We start from the raw sequence: 17919 nt of genomic DNA, 5'->3' as shown, positions 1-17919 counted from the left end.
TAAGCTATTCAAAACAAGAATACACCCTAGCCCCTTTGTGATTTTCAAGAATCCCATCCCAAATCCTTGAAAATTGAAAACTTTTGTTTCACAAGATCAAACCTCTTATCTAAATCATTTTCTACTTTGAATATTGAAGAACTTCTCAAGAACATATCTGAGGGAAAGAGATCGAGGAATCAAGAAAGATATCAAGAAGCAAATTTGGAAACAAGAGGATATCAAGAAGCAAATTTGGAAACGAGAGGAGAGATCGAGAGGCATATCTGGAGTAGTAGATATGGAGAAGCACAAGTGATTGTTTGAAATTTGGGAAAATGTTGAAGGGGTGAGGGTACGGGTGGGAGGTGAAGAGTTTGTTGTTCGATGGGGAATAAATTTAGGTAATGGGTCAAGTGATCCTAAATTGAAGCTGCCATGAAGAGGAGGCACTAGGAGGAATATGGATTTTTTGCTAGAAACTATCATGTGTTTGTTAAGGGATAACCGTTGGGTTCTTAGATATTGTTGTTTGTTGCTGCTACTATTATTAGGTTTGTTTGGGAAATTGGTTGTGGTAGGGATTTGGGGGGAAAATAATTTTTTTGGGAAAAAACTGATGCTATATACGCTACATGGTCACTTCCCAGGTGATTAGGTTGCCACTGGGTTGTTGACTAGTCAAAATTGATGACATGTAAGCAAAATGACTTAATTTGATTAAAAATAATTTCTCACGGATAATATTTCAAAGAAATTTTTTTCAGGGACCCATTTGATTCCTCTTACAATCTTAGGGACCCCAAGCATATTTAAGCCTAGTAAAAATACAATGAACTTACAAAACCATACATTTTGGACATCTATAGGAAAGGAGACAATAATAATGAAAAAACTCTCGCTTCCCCAATATCTGGTTGGCAACCATGATTTTAATGTGATATTTCTGAAAGCAAATAAATAAAATTAAAGCACAGAAAAATGAGCCAATCTTTGCCCTGTGAACAGAGAAAATGCAAATACCCCATACCACACACAATGAAGGAAACTGAATTTTTTTTTTGAGGGGGGAGGATTCTTCTATCCCATGTATATCTCTGATTTATTCATCCCTGTTCTTTATTTGGCCTGGTTTTGTAACTCCAGAACAATCAATTTTATTTCCAAATTTTTACTGATTTATCGTGACTGGTAGAAGCCACCATCCCTGTCAGTGGTGATTGTGCTAGAGACGATATTACACACTCATGAGCTGGTATTGTCATACATTTATTCTCGGCCATATTCCACAGCTCCAGTGACTGCAAATCATTAATGAATCAAATGAAAACGTGTTTTTCAAAATTGTGTGATATGCTGCAAAACTTGAACGCAAGTCAGCCAATATATTTAACAAGATGATGCTTCCAATGAAAGATTAGAAATCATGGAGAGCAGAGACATCCAAATGCAAACTAAATTATGAAATCCAGATTGAGCCTAACTTGAATCCTATACATCAATTTGACAGTCTTGTTTTTAATCCTTTCTGGATTCCAGAGTTTCAATATATCAACCTATCGAGTGTCAGCCATATTTCCCTTATGCTTTCCACTTGCCATTCTTAAGGCCTTTAACCTGGATTTCTTTGTTTACACCAAACCATTTACAACCTACATCACATGATTTAATCATTTTATCTGTGACTTATCTGCACACTGCAATATTGCACTCTTTTCTAGAGTCATATTTTAACCAATTCTGTTGGCATAGCAAAAAAGTAAATCTTCTCCCAAAACCATATTTCTGAAGGAAGCTACTAATATATCCCTACGTTAAGTACATCGCTTTTCGTCAAGTGGTCAAACTTACAGCATCACTTGTTTATGTTGATATGTAATACAGTTTTAGGAACCTTAAAGTTAGTAAAGATGTATTGTGCAAAACAAAAGGGTAAGGTAGATGTTCTCTATACACAAATCCAACCAATCACCCACATAGGGTGTATACAATTTCTCTCTCAATAGAATATATAATCAATAATAAATAAATATATTTTAAATAAATATATTGTTCAAATATTCATTCTTTTATAGTACTAAATTTATGTTATTGTATGGAACAATTTCTCTCTCAATGTATAAATTAAAGAGCCACCAAATTTTTTTTTTGGTGTACTAAGTTGCTCTTGCAATTCCCACTAGAATATGGTTAACGCCAAAGGCCTCCCCAAGTGTGCAAGTCCTAAGGATCGAACATTCTACCTAGGGGGTTCAAACAACCACTACTGAAATTTTGTGTATTGTCAATAGAGTTTGTACAAGATTTATTCTATACATAAATCATGAATTCATTCCTAAAATAAATCTAAGTCAATCCCTAATTTTACAGGATTGAGATATGATAAAGATAGATCATCAGAGCAAAGTTTGAACTCAGTCCCTACTATATGAGAAATTATTACCAGATTTTGGTCCCTGTCAGAGGTGGTGGACCGGTGACCTTTGCCACTAACTCACTAATAACATTACCTCGACCGAATCGATGAAGCCATGTGGTAATTACATGTAGGATCGGTGAAGTCATGGAGAAAATGTCACCGGACCACCACCTCCGATAGGGACCGAAACCATGTAGTTTCTCAAAAAGTACACAGTGAGTTCAAACTTCGCTCCGGAAAGGGACCATTTTCAAACTTAGCGTATTATACAGGGACCAAAACCTTATCTAACCCTTTTATGTTTTAATGAAGATGCAGAAATTAAAATTAAAATATGCAAAACGGTTCAATAATCAAGATATTCTCTTGACAAATACTTTTTTTTTTTTGAACTTTTCTCTTGACAAATATTAACTCTCACTTGAATAACATTTACTCTCATTCTCCGCTTCTTAAAACTTAAAATAAAAGTCAAACTCCATTTATATTTCATTTGCATAAATACCATCTTATTAACGTTTAATCTTTTTCAATCAGTTCTTGAAACTGAATAAAAGATAAGTGTCTTAAGTCATTCATTTTTTTTTTTGGTAAGCCTTAAGTCATTCATTTACTTCAAACTTTGATTCCATTTGATATTTTTGAAAATAATGAACCTTCATGAGAATTGAGAATGTTGACTCAAATTTAATACATAATGATCTCTAAGTAGATGAATAAATATGGGAATAAACGCAAAATACTTGGAAATATTAAAAAAAGGAAACAAAAAAATGAAAGAATTATAATTATGGATCGATAAAATAAGAGAAACGAATTTCTACCTTGGGTTATTTGTATTTCTCCTGCTACAGTATTTACTCAAATTATGTGTTACAGGCAGAAGTGAGTTTACTATCATGAACTAACTCTCCCACAAGCTTAGGTTGATAGATAACAGAACAATAATGGTTGTAGAATTTGGGAGGCCTATATTCAACCACAAAAGCTAGCTCAAGAGTTGAGGTTTGCACTACCTTATAAAGGTTATCTATGCTCTATCTCTAGTCAACGTGTGACTTCTAACACCCCTCACATCTAGGACTGAACAAACAGGAACGTGGAATCAACAACAATGGGTGACCCAAATATGGGAGGTCTCCACAACAATCAACAAATGGATCTAGGATAGACTCTGATACCATATTAGAATTTGGGAGGCCTATACTCAAACACAAAAGCTAGCTCAAGAGTTGAGGGTTGCTCTACCTTTATAAGCACTTGATTGGTCATATCTCTAAGCAATGTGAGACTCTAACACACCCCCTCACGCCCAGGGTTGGACATTTTGAGCGTGGAATGAATATCAACGGGTGGCCCAAATATGGGAGGTCTCCACAACAAATGGATCTAGGGCTTGCTCTGATATCATATTAGAAATTGGGAGGCCTATACTCAACCACAAAAGCTAGCTTAAGAGTTGAAGGTTGCTCAACCTTTTATAAGCACTTGATTGGCCATATCTCTAGCCAATGTGGGACTCTAACAATAGTAACTACATTAACCGTACAGATCAGTACTGAACAGAAAACAGAAAATAAAGTAGTAAATGGAATTTAAACAACAATGCAACAGAGAAAAAACAATGAAAAGGTGCTTGAGACCAACATTACAGCTTGACATTTACAAACATACCTGGTATCCTCCAACAACCAAGAGTGTAGAGTAGCTTGGGTGAAACACGCAAGAATGAAACATGTTTCCACTGGAATTAAGTTCATGAATGCAATCCCCAGTAGCAAGTGACCACACTTTGACAGAATCTTGACTCAAAGATGCCAAGAAATCTCCATTTGTATCCCAACATATACAATGTACCTCTGCAGAGTGTCCCTAGAATTGCATAAAATCTTACTTAGTACTAGATGTATTGAAATAAAAATAGGGCTATAGAATTGCATTATTTTCATTAGATTTCCTGAAGTTTGGTTTCCTTGTCTATACCTGTAATGTGTGCATCTTCCTGTCAGTCTCAACATCAAAGAGAGACACAACACTGCCAGATGCTGCAGCCAGAAGGTGTCCAGTCCTTGGTTGAAACCTTACATGGGTAGATCCTCCCTGCTTTGATTAATTTAATTAGGTTAAGAAGAGAGGATAAGTCAAATACACTTCTGTGATAATTAAATCAAGTAAGTGTTGCAAGTGACCTTAAAAGCATGAGTGCTGGAACATTGATTAATATTCCAGTAGCGAATCTCATTGTTATCATCACACGAACAGAAAAAGTCATTTTTCTTTGGGTGGAAATCAAGGGACACCACATGTGAAGTATGACCACTATATGTCTGCAAAGAAAAGCTAGGCTGCAAAAGTTATAAGCCAAACGTAAGTCCAGTAGCTTAAAAACCAACACATTAAATAGATTGTCTGTGACATAAGGAGTAGGGACTATAAGATAAGATTTTAACACTTGATGTCGTGCTCAAGCTAAGTAACAAATGACAAAAATTAAAAAACACAAGCGATATTTCCCATAGACAAATATCCATCAAAACACTATTTATCTCTCAGGGCAAAAAGAAAATTCTCAACAAACACAAAACAATAACAGCCAAACATTATCCTCCAGTAAGTGGTTAGTTCCTGTTAGGGACTTGGGGTTCAAACTTCTCTCGGAAAAGGTAACAACCACATGAAGAAGCAATCCACCCCATGGCCAAAGAAGGGTTCTGATAGGTTCAAGCATGTCTACTCTAGAAGAAGGGGTTCTAATGTGAAGTGAATTAGATTGGGGACCTAAGATGTAATTAGTATTAGTTGGTTAAATAAACAGTTGTTGCCAGCTGTAGGTTGTTAGAAACAGTTAGCAGAATTATGTAGTATAAATAGGAGATAGCTTGTTGGTGAAGTCACTCTGGAAATTAGAGCTTGTTCTGGTTGTGGAACCAGTTGAGATCGTGGGATCTCAAGGCAAAATCCTAATCTCCATTGTTCTTCCCCAAATCATCTCAGATTCTCTGTATTTCTTAGATTCCAGTTCAAATTGCAATTGAGCTTCTAGGTTGTAATCTCTCTGTTCTTATCAATAATAATCAGAGGAATTTACCAGTGTTATCAGGTTCCAACTTTTAAGACACAAGTTTGTAAAATAACCTGGGCTTCTCCATTCTCATATTTCCACGCCTAGTAAAACAGAGAGAGGTTTGAGTGAAAGTTATGTCTTTCCTTGCACTCTAATCTCTTATTTACAATACAATTATATTAGAATTTGCAAGGCATAAATCAACCCAAAAGCTCAAATGTTGAGGGTTGCTCTAGAAAAAGGTTATCTATGTCATATCTCTAGCCAATGGGGGACTTCTAACACACCCCCTCAAGCCCAGGGATGAACATCTTGAGTGTGGAATTTGCAGAACTGGACATTTGCTGGGTGACCCAATATGGGAGGTCTCCTCCTCCAACAAACGGATCTAGGATAGGCTCTGATACCATATCAGAATTTGGGAGACCTAACTCAGCCCAAAAGCTAGCTCAAGAGTTGAGGGTTTATCTACCCTTTATAAAGGCTATCTATGTCATATCTCTAGCCAATGTAGGACTTCTAACAAATAACAATCAATAAGTGATCTAATCACTTGCTAACTTACAGAATAATCAAACTACAACTAACTACTTATTTACATAGGTATCCAAAATTCCAAATATCTAAACTAGTGATACATAGGATCAAGGTCCATAATATTGGACACAAGAACTAATGAATTATATTTTGCTGAAGATTCGAAATGTATTGGAACTAAGCCAACATAAACAAATAATTAAAATCAAGACTTGTAAACAATGTCTTTTAATTGTACAGGTTCAGAAACCTCAAATAATAATCCATGCTAGAGATAAGTACGATTAGTATTAGTATGCATTATGTTGAATGCGGAGCTGGGATTGGGTTAGTTAAGAAGGGACCTCTCTGCATAACTAGGCGATAACTGATGATCCCGTTGAGATACTTCAGGATTCTCTTTAAAGCTTTCCAGTGATCTTCAAGGGATTGAGCAAGAAACTAACAAACTACTTGTACTTCGGCCATAACCCGATGCCAGCTTAGCATTCAACAGAATGCATACTAATACTAATTGTACTTATCTCTAACAATCCAAAACAAAAAATCACTGAGCCAAAATAGTGGCAGGATCATAACAATATCCTTTTCCATGACATGAAATATATCAAGTGTTGGTAATTGTTGAGAGAGGAGAAGCATATGTTGAAAAAAGTTTGTCTACAATACACAGTGGACGCGACATTTAGATAATGATTAATGAATATTAACAATGCAAAAATATAACTTTGCTAATTACTATATTTGCACGATACACTTAACCTAGACATTTGCAGTTGCCTAGACATATACAATCTATTAGTAACCAATATTATAATCACCAAGGGAAGAGCACTTCATTCAATAAAGAACATCAAAATATCATACTAAGGAAAGGTTAAATAATAGTCAAAAGAAAATCACTAGCAAAAAGGAATTTACATCTGCAGCATCCCAAAGCCGCAAAGTAGTATCAAATGAAGACGTTGCCAGTTGAGTTGAATTCGGTCTGAAACGAACATCAGTAATAATAAGAGAGTGTGCATCTGGTGTGCTCTCTGTTTGCAGTGTTTCCATGTTCCACAGAACAACCTAAAATGACAAGGAATAGGATGAGTATCTGTACATGTTACAACATAAGGGTCAGTTCTTTATGAAGTAAATTTCTGGAATTGATACTGAAGTAAATTTCTGATAACATCCTTATCCGATATATAGCCAATACCAAGTGAATACAGAATTAAAGCATGTATTTTATGCAATTCAAATTTCAAACACGAGAAAATTATATTTAATACATGCCATAAATACCAAAGTCAATAGTTACCCTAATTATCAAGGTAGTCAAAATCGAGATTCACCCATGATAGACAACCATTTGGAATAATAACACCAAAAACCAGACAAAAAATAGAAAAACAGAGAACTTCCTTCAGTCCTTTCACCTCAAGCAGCCAGGAGATTCAGCAGCAGCAGCAGCAGAAAACTAAGAGGTTGATCCTCACCATTGCTGTCCCCAAGAGGTTCGTACAGCCAACAATTGGATGTCAATAGCGTCTTTCTAAATAGAGGCCTTGAGGAGGAAGCCTATGTGCTGCAACCTCCAGGATTTGGGGCTGATGATAATTCCTTTGCAGATTTCTTAAGGCCTTGTATGACCTTAAGGTCATGATTTCAGAGACTCAAAACTTCCTTCATTCAGTTTGGATCCACTTCAGGTAGGTATATGTCCATTCTTTATTCACACTTCATTTTAATCCGCATTATTTTTACATTTTGGTGTACATAGAAGATATTATTATCACAGGGATTCTCTTACGCACATTCAGCAGCTTGTCACCAAGCTGAATTCAGAATTTTCAATCAAGAACTTGGAGACCTTGACTATTTCTTAGGTATCGAAGTCCAAGAAAAAAGGATGATTCGCTGCTGCTTAACCAGTTTAAAGAGAGTTTAAAGATGTCACTGATCTGCTGCAAAGAGGAAATATTCAACCTACTCTTTACAAGTCAACGGTGGGAGATCTCCAATATTCTCTTACTAGGCCAGAAATATCTTTAGCTGTGAATAAAGTGTGTCGTTTCCTAGCCCGACCTCTTGAAGAACATTTGAAGGCAGTCAAATGGATATACTAAGGTGCCTCAAGGGAACCACCCGTCATGGTTTGTTGCTACAAGAAAGCTGTGTCACTAATCCTATGCATCTAAGAACATATTCAATCCAGATGACCGAAGATTGCTTTTGTATATTCTTCGAATCTAACTTAATTACTTGGACCTCCAAGAAACAAACCCTAATGGCCTGGGGGCACTCGAAGATTGAAGTCCAAAGAAGCACATCAGAATTTATCTACTTTTATTTCAACTTTCGTATGTATTTTGGGGTGAAATTTTCTGGTGACTTTATACATCCCCAAGTTGGATTTTAGTATCTATTATGAGCTTTTAAGCGAACCTTAGGATTAGTGGCTTTTAATTAAGGTTTATAGTAGTGGAGTCATTTTGGTGGGAACATAACCTTATCATGAAGAGGTGCTTTGAATATGAACTAGAGTGATTTTAATGTAAGTTAGTGTGGCTGCCCTATATGTACTCACAAATTACATCAGTGAAATCAGCTTGGATTTTGCTCAACATTTGGAACTTGTTTCCTTGTGAGAGAGGATTCTATCTTAGGTTCTTGAGCGAACCTTTTTACCGATCTTATCAAGAAATCCTTTTCTTGTGGCGATCTTCACTTGGCTTATCAATCTCTGATTGTGGCGCCTTCCTCCATCTCTTTCTTTCCATAATTTCCTTTGAATTTTGTCCAGTTTTTGAGTTAGTTTTGTTTTGCCTATATTTCCAGTTATACTTGTCCCTTTTGGGTGATGGTAAAGTCTAAATTGAAGTTCAAAAAGTCATCTTTCACCTCGTCTTAGAATCACTCAATTCCGAGTTCCGTAGCTCGAGTTACCTCCAATCCTAGCCGATTCGAAAATTCAAGAGGTTCAATGTGATTTCTCATCATTTGGCATCAAAGCATTTATGGACCTCATCTTGAATTTTTGGATCATCTAGGATTGGATAAAACTCAAGCTACCAAAATCAGAATTGAGTGATTCCAAAATGAGGTGAAAGATGACTTTCAGAGCTTCAATTTAGACTCAAGAATCTCCCAAAAAGGATAAATATAACTCGAGATATAGGCAAAACAAAACTGACTCAAAAACTGGACAAAATTCCAAAGGGAAAAGGATGGAAAGGAAAGAGATGGAAAAGGCAGCACAATCAAAGATTGATAAGCCAAATGAGGATCGTCACAAGAAAAGGATTTCTTGATAAGATCGATAAATGGTTCAATCAAGAATCTAAGAGAGAATCCTCTCTCACAAGGAAACAAAGTTCCAAATGATTTGAGCAAAATCCAAGCTGATTCCATTGATGTAATTTGTTCCTCCTATCTATACACTTGGTGGTCCACTAGTTACAAAACTCCACTAGTGGCTATAAAAAAAAACAAAACTCCACTAGTCTACTACACATTCCACCAAGTACTTATTTTCTCACTAAGAACTAAATCACTCCAATAGCTATAAACCTTGATTAAAAGCCACAAATCCTAAAGTTGGCTTAAAAGCCACTACCAGATGAATATGGAACAACTGATTGCAGTTGATATATGTAGTTATGCACATTAATGGAAACTATTTAAAATAATTATTCTTGTCAAGTTTTTAATATGGAGAAAAAGGAAACCAATTTAAAATCTGTTAAACAACCACTTATCCCAAAAGCTTAAGCTGTTGGGTAAGGGCCAGTTTAATGGTTTTATATTATATTCTAACACGCCCCCTCACGCAAGAGCCCTTTGGGCTTGAAGCGTGGATGAATGCACAGGCCCACCTACCATGTGCTTAATCAAATTCCACTTTTTAATTATAAAGTGAGGGGAGCAAGGATCGAACTCTAGACCTCTCGGTCATAGAGGCTCTGATACCATGTTAAACAACAACTTATCCCAAAAGCTTCTATTCTAACAAAATCTTTAATTTACAATTCACTAGCTAATATATAAATTGCTTTGCAAGTTAAAACGATTTTGAAACTATGCTATCTGCCTTAAAGCAGTGAAATTAAAGAATGAAATCCATTTTACCTTCTGGTCATGTCCAGCACTAGCTAATAATTTCCCATCTGAAGAGAAATGACAGCAAACAACTTTGCTGTTGCTTTTGCGTATAGAACCAACTTCACTAAAGGAAAAGGCTGAAATGGAACCAATGGAGTCACCACTACAGTCAAAATAAAAATGTATAGAAGCATAGGAACATTAAATTACCTTTTGAAGCATCTGTAGCATGCTCAGAAGGGTTACGTTTCAACGTGCCAAATAAGTCCCTTCCATCACCATCATCCTGTGAGAGAAATGATTCCACATTATCATCTAAGGAGCCAACATCTCCAAAATGTTCCATGTCATCCTGCAACTAAAAGAATGTGAATTATCAAGTAGTAGTTATCATCTACAACTTAAAACGAGAAGAGGCATCAAATGATACAGGGAAACAACATAAATTCTAAGAAAATAGTGCAAAACGTTTCAAGTCCTGTACTCACTGGAATATCAAGAAAATTACAGACACATTTTCAAAATTAGCAATATACTTAATAATCCATTTCCTTAGAATAAATAGCACCAACTGCAGCATTCACAATAAAAATGTTGGTTCAACATCATCATATGGGAGTCATAATGACAAGGATTGAAAGATGAAATAGAATTTATTAAATAAACACTGGAAATTCGAGAGTCTAGTTCTCTCTCAAGTCCCAAAAGACCAATTTCCCAATGCCTAAAACAATCTAATTTAATTCCTATTTATAGACGCTACATAACTACTGATAGGAACCCAATTGTTAGGGATAGGCCCAATACTACTAGAGTCCATAGAAGTAAGAGGAAGAGGTGCAATGCACCAAATCAATTCCCATGAGAGGAGTAACCGCCTGCTGAGGTGGCATGAGCTGTGCAGGTAGTGGGAAAGAGAGAGAGAGAGATTGGGGATTATATAAGCATGTATTGTGTGTGAGAGGGGTTAGGCTTGAATTGGGATTAGGCTTGGACTTGGGAGATAATAGAGGCACTCTCTAATTTGCCTCTGCTATCTTTTCGTTTATTATCTTCTTCTATCTGTAACTACTGCTACACAGATTCTTGGTGATTTCACCAGAATCTCAGTAAATAATATAAGTTTATTTCACTCTATTTCTTCCATTTTTCTGGGTTCCTAACAACTACTCCTAAATAGTTGCAATTGTTCATCAAATGGTGCGCCCTCCCTCTTGCTGATCGCCTGATGGTGATCTTACTGAAGAAGTGTATACGGAGCAACCTCCTAGGTTTGTTGCTCAGGAGGAGTCTTCTATAATCTAGACTAGTGTTTGGTCTTGGAAATCCTTATATGGTCTCAAGCAATCTCCGAAGGCATGGTTGGCGAGATTTAACACTGTCATTCAGCAATTTGGTATGACTCGGAGTGAGGCTGATCACTCAGTTTTTATCGTGGCTCAACTCCTGCTTTTTATCACGGGAAATGGTCATCAAGTAATCACACAAGTAAGCAACAACTTGGTCATCACTTCCAGACAAAAGACCTTGCAGATTTCGTTATTTCCTGGCATAGGTTGCACAATCTAAACAAGGGATTGTGATTTCTTAGAGGAAGTATGCTATGGTTATTTTGGAGGAGACAGGATTGTTAAATGCCAAGCCAGTCAACACTCTTATGGATCCCAATGCCAAACTTATGTTTTTACTAAGTCTTAGAGAGAAGATTTTATTTGGAGATATCAGCATTAGATTCGTCAACTCAAATGATCTATTGACTGATGTTTTTACCGAGTCTTCGCGAGGTCCTCGAGTAAATTATATTTCTAACAAGCTAGGTGCATGTGACATATATGCTCCAGCTTAACGGACTGGGGGAGTGTTAGATTTCTTGTAAATAGGTAGGATATCTTGTATTATTAGAGAAATACCAAGTGGAGACTCAAAGAAGTCCCACATTGGGCAGCTTCGCTAGTGTACAAGTGTATATATAATAAAGAACACACACATCCATTGCCTTAAGCCTAAGGTTTTGTGTTGGTGTGTGAATGTAACTTAATTTTAACATGGTATCATGAGCTGGTTTCGATCTTCAGCCATGGCTTCCGCTCCAAAATAAATAAAAAAAATAAAAAAAATGCAATATAACAAAAAAAACTAAATTCCGAAAAAAAGAAGAAGAAAGAAAGATGTATATATAGTACAAGGCCTCTGAGACTCAAGAACAGAAGTCTAACACCTAATGACGTTCCACTGAGCCCAAGCCTAAGACAACGCAAGTTGTAAGGCCTCTAAGATTCAGACGAAGGAACACATGTCCGACGACCACCGATGTTCATCGCTGGAGTACAAGCCCAGACAAAGAAAGTCGTAAGGCCTTTGAGACTCAGACGAGTTCCCGCTAGAGTACAAGCCAAGGCAAAGCAAGCTGTAAGGCCTCTGAGACTCGGACAAACAAGTACAAGCCCAGGCAAGAAGAAGAAGAAAAATGGAGTCCCACTTGAAGGGAGAGTATTAAAGAAATACCAAGCGGAGACTCAAAGAAGTCCCACATTGGGCAGATTACCTAGTGTAGGTATATATAATAAAGAACACACACATCCATTGCCTTAAGCCTAAGGTTTTGTGGTGGTGTGTCAATGTAACTTAATTCTAACATGTATTAACTATAATTAGGTAACCTATTCACTGTAAATAGGGAAACAATTTATACATTCATTGTATCTATTTTATATAATGACCTTTGTTGTGTGGTTGATACAAACGGATTGATTTCTTTTCATTCAACAAATATTATATAATTCAAGTATGTTTACGATCATCTATATAGCATTCTCAAGCTGTTCTCCCAAAGGTACTAAGAACAGAAATTTTTCAGTAACATATCAATTTACCAAAAAATAGGGAAAATGTAGATTTGTATACTTAAAAAATAAAGGGTGGTAGTTAGTAAACCGTTTCTTTGTATCAAATTTTTTATTTGGAAACGACATGCAGGAAAAGTACATTCATTGTTCCCCAGGTAATAAAGTTACAAAATCTTCAATCGACATACCAGCTGGTTTGTGGAAGATGTAAGACCACCAGTTCCTTCAGTACCATACATCATCAATCCTTTGGATACACCAGTGACATTCTGCAAGTTACCCGCCATAGCTACTCCATCCCCAGGAGTATGAGTAGAAGGAGTCGATGGTTGAGAATTAGAAGGGCCGTGTGTATTTCCTGTACCAGTACTGTTGGCAGCTCCTGAAGATGTAGGTCCTTTCCTTTTTCGGTAATTCTAAAATATAGTAGATAAACAATCATAACATGCAAGAGAATCATACAATTTATACAAATGGAAACTTCTAGCTTATATATTTTTGGCAAAGGAAACTAAAAGTATCTAAGATTAATATCATTGTATATAAACATAAATGAAAAACCTGCACCAGTTGCTGTGGATGCAAAGGATCTTGTTGTTGCTGGGAAGTGGTTTGTTGGATTTGCGGCATGTTGATCTTCTTAAAACATAAAATAACCATATTAACAAAGGGAAGAAATAGTGTTTCTGTAACCATAAAATGGACTTTTAATACAGACTTGGTATTACTAGCCTAATTCATGGAATATAATAGAGACCTGCACCCATATCCTGGACAGTTTTCCCAGATCTCTTACTACTTCACATGATATCAGAGCCTTCTAATTTTTCTTTTCCTTCATTTAGCCAAACAATGGAAACCAAAACCAGAACCATAAAAAAAAATTCAGAAATAAAAACAAAACATGACGGGACGTGGTCTACTAAGAGGAGGGTGAAATGGTGGAGCAGCATTGGGTAATGAAGTTAGCTCTGCTATAGCGGCCCATTCAGGCTTTCATGGCGGATGTGGTGGAGGCCGAGGAGGCTGTGGTGGTGCTATTGGTCGTGGTGGACGTTCCAGGCAGATACAATGTTATAGGTGTGGAGAATTGTGTCATTACAGGAACCGATGTAGAGAGCTTAGGGTGAGTTTTGTCATCTTTTGGATCATTTGGGATTTGGGACTTAGGGAGAGTGGCTGAGTCTCTCCAATTACTCAGCAACCGTGTGTCTTTTCGACATTCAACATATCCAGTTCCTATCAGAGTCCTTATAAATGGTAGATAAACCCTCACCTATTATCCTAGATTTTGGGGTAGAGTAAGAGTTAGGCCTAACCCTTCAAAAAATAGCAATATCACATTCATGTAATACAAGGCTAAGTGGTAAGAATAAATGATACCTTAGATGATGTGGATTGCATTGGAGATCCTATTGATCCATCATTTGTAATTGGTTGACCATCTTTCACATTCAAACTTCCCCTAGCCAATCCCCTTAATCTCTGTGGATCCATATCTCCATACATCAAGGAATTGTCTATATTTCCTTGTGCCTGGGCAAGGATCTGTTGTTGTTGTTGTGGCAAAAGCTGAAACTGATTTGCATTCTGAAGGAGAGGCTTTTGAACTTGTGCTCCATAGCCAGGACGAATTTGATCTATGCCCTAGATAATATGATAATTATTTAAATTGGATCAGATGCATACATTGATAGGTGAACTCAAGGCACGTGATAATACTCACAGTTAAAGGCCATCCCTTCAATGTGAGACCACCAACTCCGGGATTTAATCCTGAAAAAGAAGAGGAAAGAAACCAAGCAAGATGATCATTATGAAGAAACTGTGTAAGAATCATGCCATAATTATTAAACATGAAATTAGGAAAGGATCTTGAAGAACTATATCTAAAATGAATTTTTCAGATACCCCAAACCGTAAAAAGAAAAATAAACTAAGGACTTGATACTTTCAGTTCCTCTAGTTTCAACTTTCAACTATATCTTGGCCCCCCAGTTATTTTAACTATTTAAGCCCCTCTAAATTTAAAATTAAGCAAATTTAATCTCATCGTCAATCTTCTCTACCTTAAGTCCTCTATATCTCATTTCCTAAACAAATATATAGGAGGATTTATGATAAATTTGAGATTTAAAATCATTTTAAAAGTTTAGAAGTTAAAAATTTAGTGAAAAATCAATAACATTTGAAGTATCTTATAGGATGTGAGATTAGGGTTGGGAGTAGGGTGATATTTCGGGATTTTGTATTTTGGTGAACTTTAATATTTTGGCTATTTAGTTTTCAGTAAAATATGGTTTTAAAAGATTTAATCTATTCCATTTGTAAATATTTTGAATAGAAAATGAGAATTTGAGAGTTGTAAGTAGAATGAAAGTGTTGGGGGACTTATTTGTAACAATTAAAATATATTGAGGATTTAAATTCACTTAAAAATTATTGAAGAACCAACATGACACATTAACTATAGTAGAGGGATTGAAAGTGCAATTAAGCCTAAACTAAATTATCACGTGTTTCAGTTCCTATTTTACGTGATATGAAGTGTAGTAAATCCAAATTATTAAAATTCAGTTCATCTTTGAATTGTTTTTCTCCTGCAGTAATCCCAACCTGCATTTGTGATTCCAGGCTTTGACTGCACTCCTCCCTGCCCATAAATTGAAGAATGGTCCATAGGCAAGGATCTCTGCATGGTGCCCATGTGGACTTCACTTTTGATCTCCTGCTGAGGAGAAAAAACTAGAAATCAACACTTTAAAGAGTAGAAAGGAAGGAAGGAAGCAAATGCAGATGAAAACTGAGCAGTGCAAACACGCACAGGGGTTTGCTGAGATCGAGCCTGGATTTGCTGCAAAGCTGCTGTCACACTTCCTGAATTTCCTTGAACCATTTGACTGTTTGAGCAAACGGCACAAAAAGAGTAAACACGTATAAGACTACATATATTTCAAGTCAATAAAAGTTACCAATGGTATTACCTAGGATGGTTTGTTGGTTTCAAAAGTGTCATTCTAGCATCTAGAAGTGGTTGGGATGTCTCTGTATCCATGGGGTTAGAGTGCTTCATCCGCTCCTCATACATTTTTGCAGCCAAAGCACTTGCAGTAGATTGCCCGAGCACTCCTTCTGTTGTGATAGCATTTACAGGACCTCCAAGGGAAGAATGATTAGAATCCCTTCTTTGTAATTGTGCTTGACGCATTAGTTGCATCTGCTGCATTTGCAATTGTTGTTGTTCTTTCACTTTAATCTGTTGAGCCTGCAACTCAGTAAAAATCAAAAAGAAAACAAACTTGGCTTTTTAAGTAAAGGCACTTGAATGATTTTATATATGACCATTGAACTTGAAGCCAAAGAACAAGAAGGGATGCACCTCTAAATATGCTGCAGCAGTCTCAGAATGTTTCTCATTTGTCCTTGCAATAAAAATATCCCAGAAAACAGACCACCACTCAAAGAGAAAACCACCGGGAGCATCAATTGCTGCATTTTGATAGTGTTAGCTATAATCAACAGCAGTATAATTAAGTTACCCTCTAAATATTACACCCAATAGATGTACATTAACATTGTGTGCAACCATGATTACACATCAGAGCATTCCAAACAGGTCATAAGATCATTTAATAAAATAACAAAATCAGGATATCAATGTGAAAGACAATTTAAAAACTACATATTAACGAACTCTCACCTACTGGTTCGGGAGAAACCTTCCCTTCTGTCATGAATAACAAAATCAGGAGATCAATATTAAAGAGCATTAAACAACAATATTAACGAACTCTCACCTACTGGATCGGGAGAAACCTTCCCTTCTGTCATGAATGACTTGGCAGTATTGTGCAACTTTTTCTTCACCAAATAATCATAAATGTAAACATCAAGCCTAGCAGGCAGAAGCAAAAGAAGACACACTGAGTGGAAACTTGAAGTAAACAACAAAAAATACCATTAATTGGGATTGGCTACACTACACCTACACTCATCAATCAAACATAAATTCATCTACTTACATCTTATCTGCTTCCCAATTACTCTGCGCCATAGTTTCCAGATCAGAAGCAAAATTAACTGCAGCAAAGCACGAAATTCAACAATATATCAAACAAGTGAATTCAACAAATTCTCAAAATAAAACTGATCATATCATAGAGCAACAGAATGCACGATCAACCTCGAAACGCAACAAATAGCTAGATCAAACTGCTACATTAGCAATCCGGTGATGGATGCATGTAGCAACGACCAGTCCACCACGGAAGAAAAATCGCGGATCACAAACCACGAATAACCGATTCTCGCTGAAAAAGACAGAGCCGTTGAAGCCAATTATAGAAATTTCGCACCTGTTGTCACTGATCGCTGGAAGAAAGATCGTGAGTGATGAGAAAGGAAGGTAATTATGGAGAGTTTGAGCAAGGAAAGACAAGAGAGTTTGAACTAGTTCAAGAGGTTTACAACAGTGGAAGGTGGAGGATGGGTGAGTTTGAATGAATGAGGTTCCGAAGCTCAGGCTCCTCGATCAACCGAAGCTGAGGAGGTTCAGGTTCGGACATTAGCGAGCTTCAGTTCAGTCCCGGTTAACATAATGAAAATCCACATCGACCAGACACGTGTACGGCTGATATATACAACATAGTTTCTTAAAGGGTTTGGCGCCCCACCCCTTAGGCTACGCGCCCCAGCCTTCTTTTTTTATTCCAAAATTACCCATCGGTAAATGATTTGCCGATGTCAAAATACCAATCGGTAAATCATTTCCCGTTATTGTTCCTCAGTATGAACACCTTTATCCCATTACCCAGAACACGAAGAACAATATCGGTTAATCATTAACCGATTCGTATATTGATATCGGTATATCATTTACCGATTGGTAATCTGGCAGTTTGATCACCTTTTCACCATTACTCCTCCCTCCACCAACCCCTCCACCATTACTCCTCCCTCCAACAACCCCCCACCAGCCCCCCATA

General features: G+C 36.8%; 1 protein-coding gene across 13 annotated transcripts; it reads right to left on the bottom strand.

The window, feature by feature from the left end:
* Nucleotides 1–725: 725 nt before the first annotated feature.
* LOC130733987 (transcriptional corepressor LEUNIG_HOMOLOG) lies at nucleotides 726–17482 on the bottom strand. 13 transcript variants are annotated; one of them, XM_057588010.1, is made up of 19 exons: nucleotides 17118–17482; nucleotides 16957–17014; nucleotides 16732–16829; nucleotides 16635–16661; nucleotides 16314–16423; nucleotides 15919–16199; nucleotides 15759–15834; nucleotides 15551–15665; nucleotides 14661–14710; nucleotides 14318–14581; nucleotides 13496–13573; nucleotides 13123–13350; nucleotides 10299–10440; nucleotides 10116–10225; nucleotides 6921–7070; nucleotides 4588–4743; nucleotides 4382–4498; nucleotides 4073–4270; nucleotides 726–1280 (listed from the first exon to the last, which is right to left on the bottom strand). In XM_057588010.1, the coding sequence occupies exons 2-19, from the start codon at nucleotides 16986–16988 to the stop codon at nucleotides 1137–1139; spliced, it is 2376 nt and encodes a 791-aa protein (XP_057443993.1). In that variant the 5' UTR covers nucleotides 16989–17014; nucleotides 17118–17482; the 3' UTR covers nucleotides 726–1136. The 13 variants fall into 13 exon arrangements, with proteins under 13 accessions (XP_057443993.1, XP_057444391.1, XP_057445246.1 ...); XM_057588408.1 differs by having other exon boundaries at nucleotides 10299–10446; nucleotides 13502–13573; XM_057589263.1 differs by having other exon boundaries at nucleotides 10299–10446; nucleotides 13502–13570.
* Between the last annotated feature and the right edge of the window lie 437 nt (nucleotides 17483–17919).

The sequence above is a fragment of the Lotus japonicus genome, chromosome 1, assembly GCF_012489685.1.
Source record: "Lotus japonicus ecotype B-129 chromosome 1, LjGifu_v1.2".
NCBI lineage: Eukaryota > Viridiplantae > Streptophyta > Magnoliopsida > Fabales > Fabaceae > Lotus > Lotus japonicus.
Note: the sequence above shows the minus strand (reverse complement) of the source record. Positions and strands in the feature narration are given on the sequence as shown.

Bases quoted from the DNA above. Each gene is read 5' to 3' on its own strand.
- LOC130733987 (XM_057586591.1), bottom strand. From the start codon at position 16,988: ATGGCGCAGAGTAATTGGGAAGCAGATAAGAT. The intron at 13,351-13,495 runs GTTTTTCATTTA...ACTATATTTTAG, and splicing joins ATCCACAGCAACTGGTGCAG to AATTACCGAAAAAGGAAAGG. The intron at 1,281-4,072 runs GTATGTTTGTAA...AATGATTTGCAG, and splicing joins TGGTTGTTGGAGGATACCAG to TCACTGGAGCTGTGGAATAT.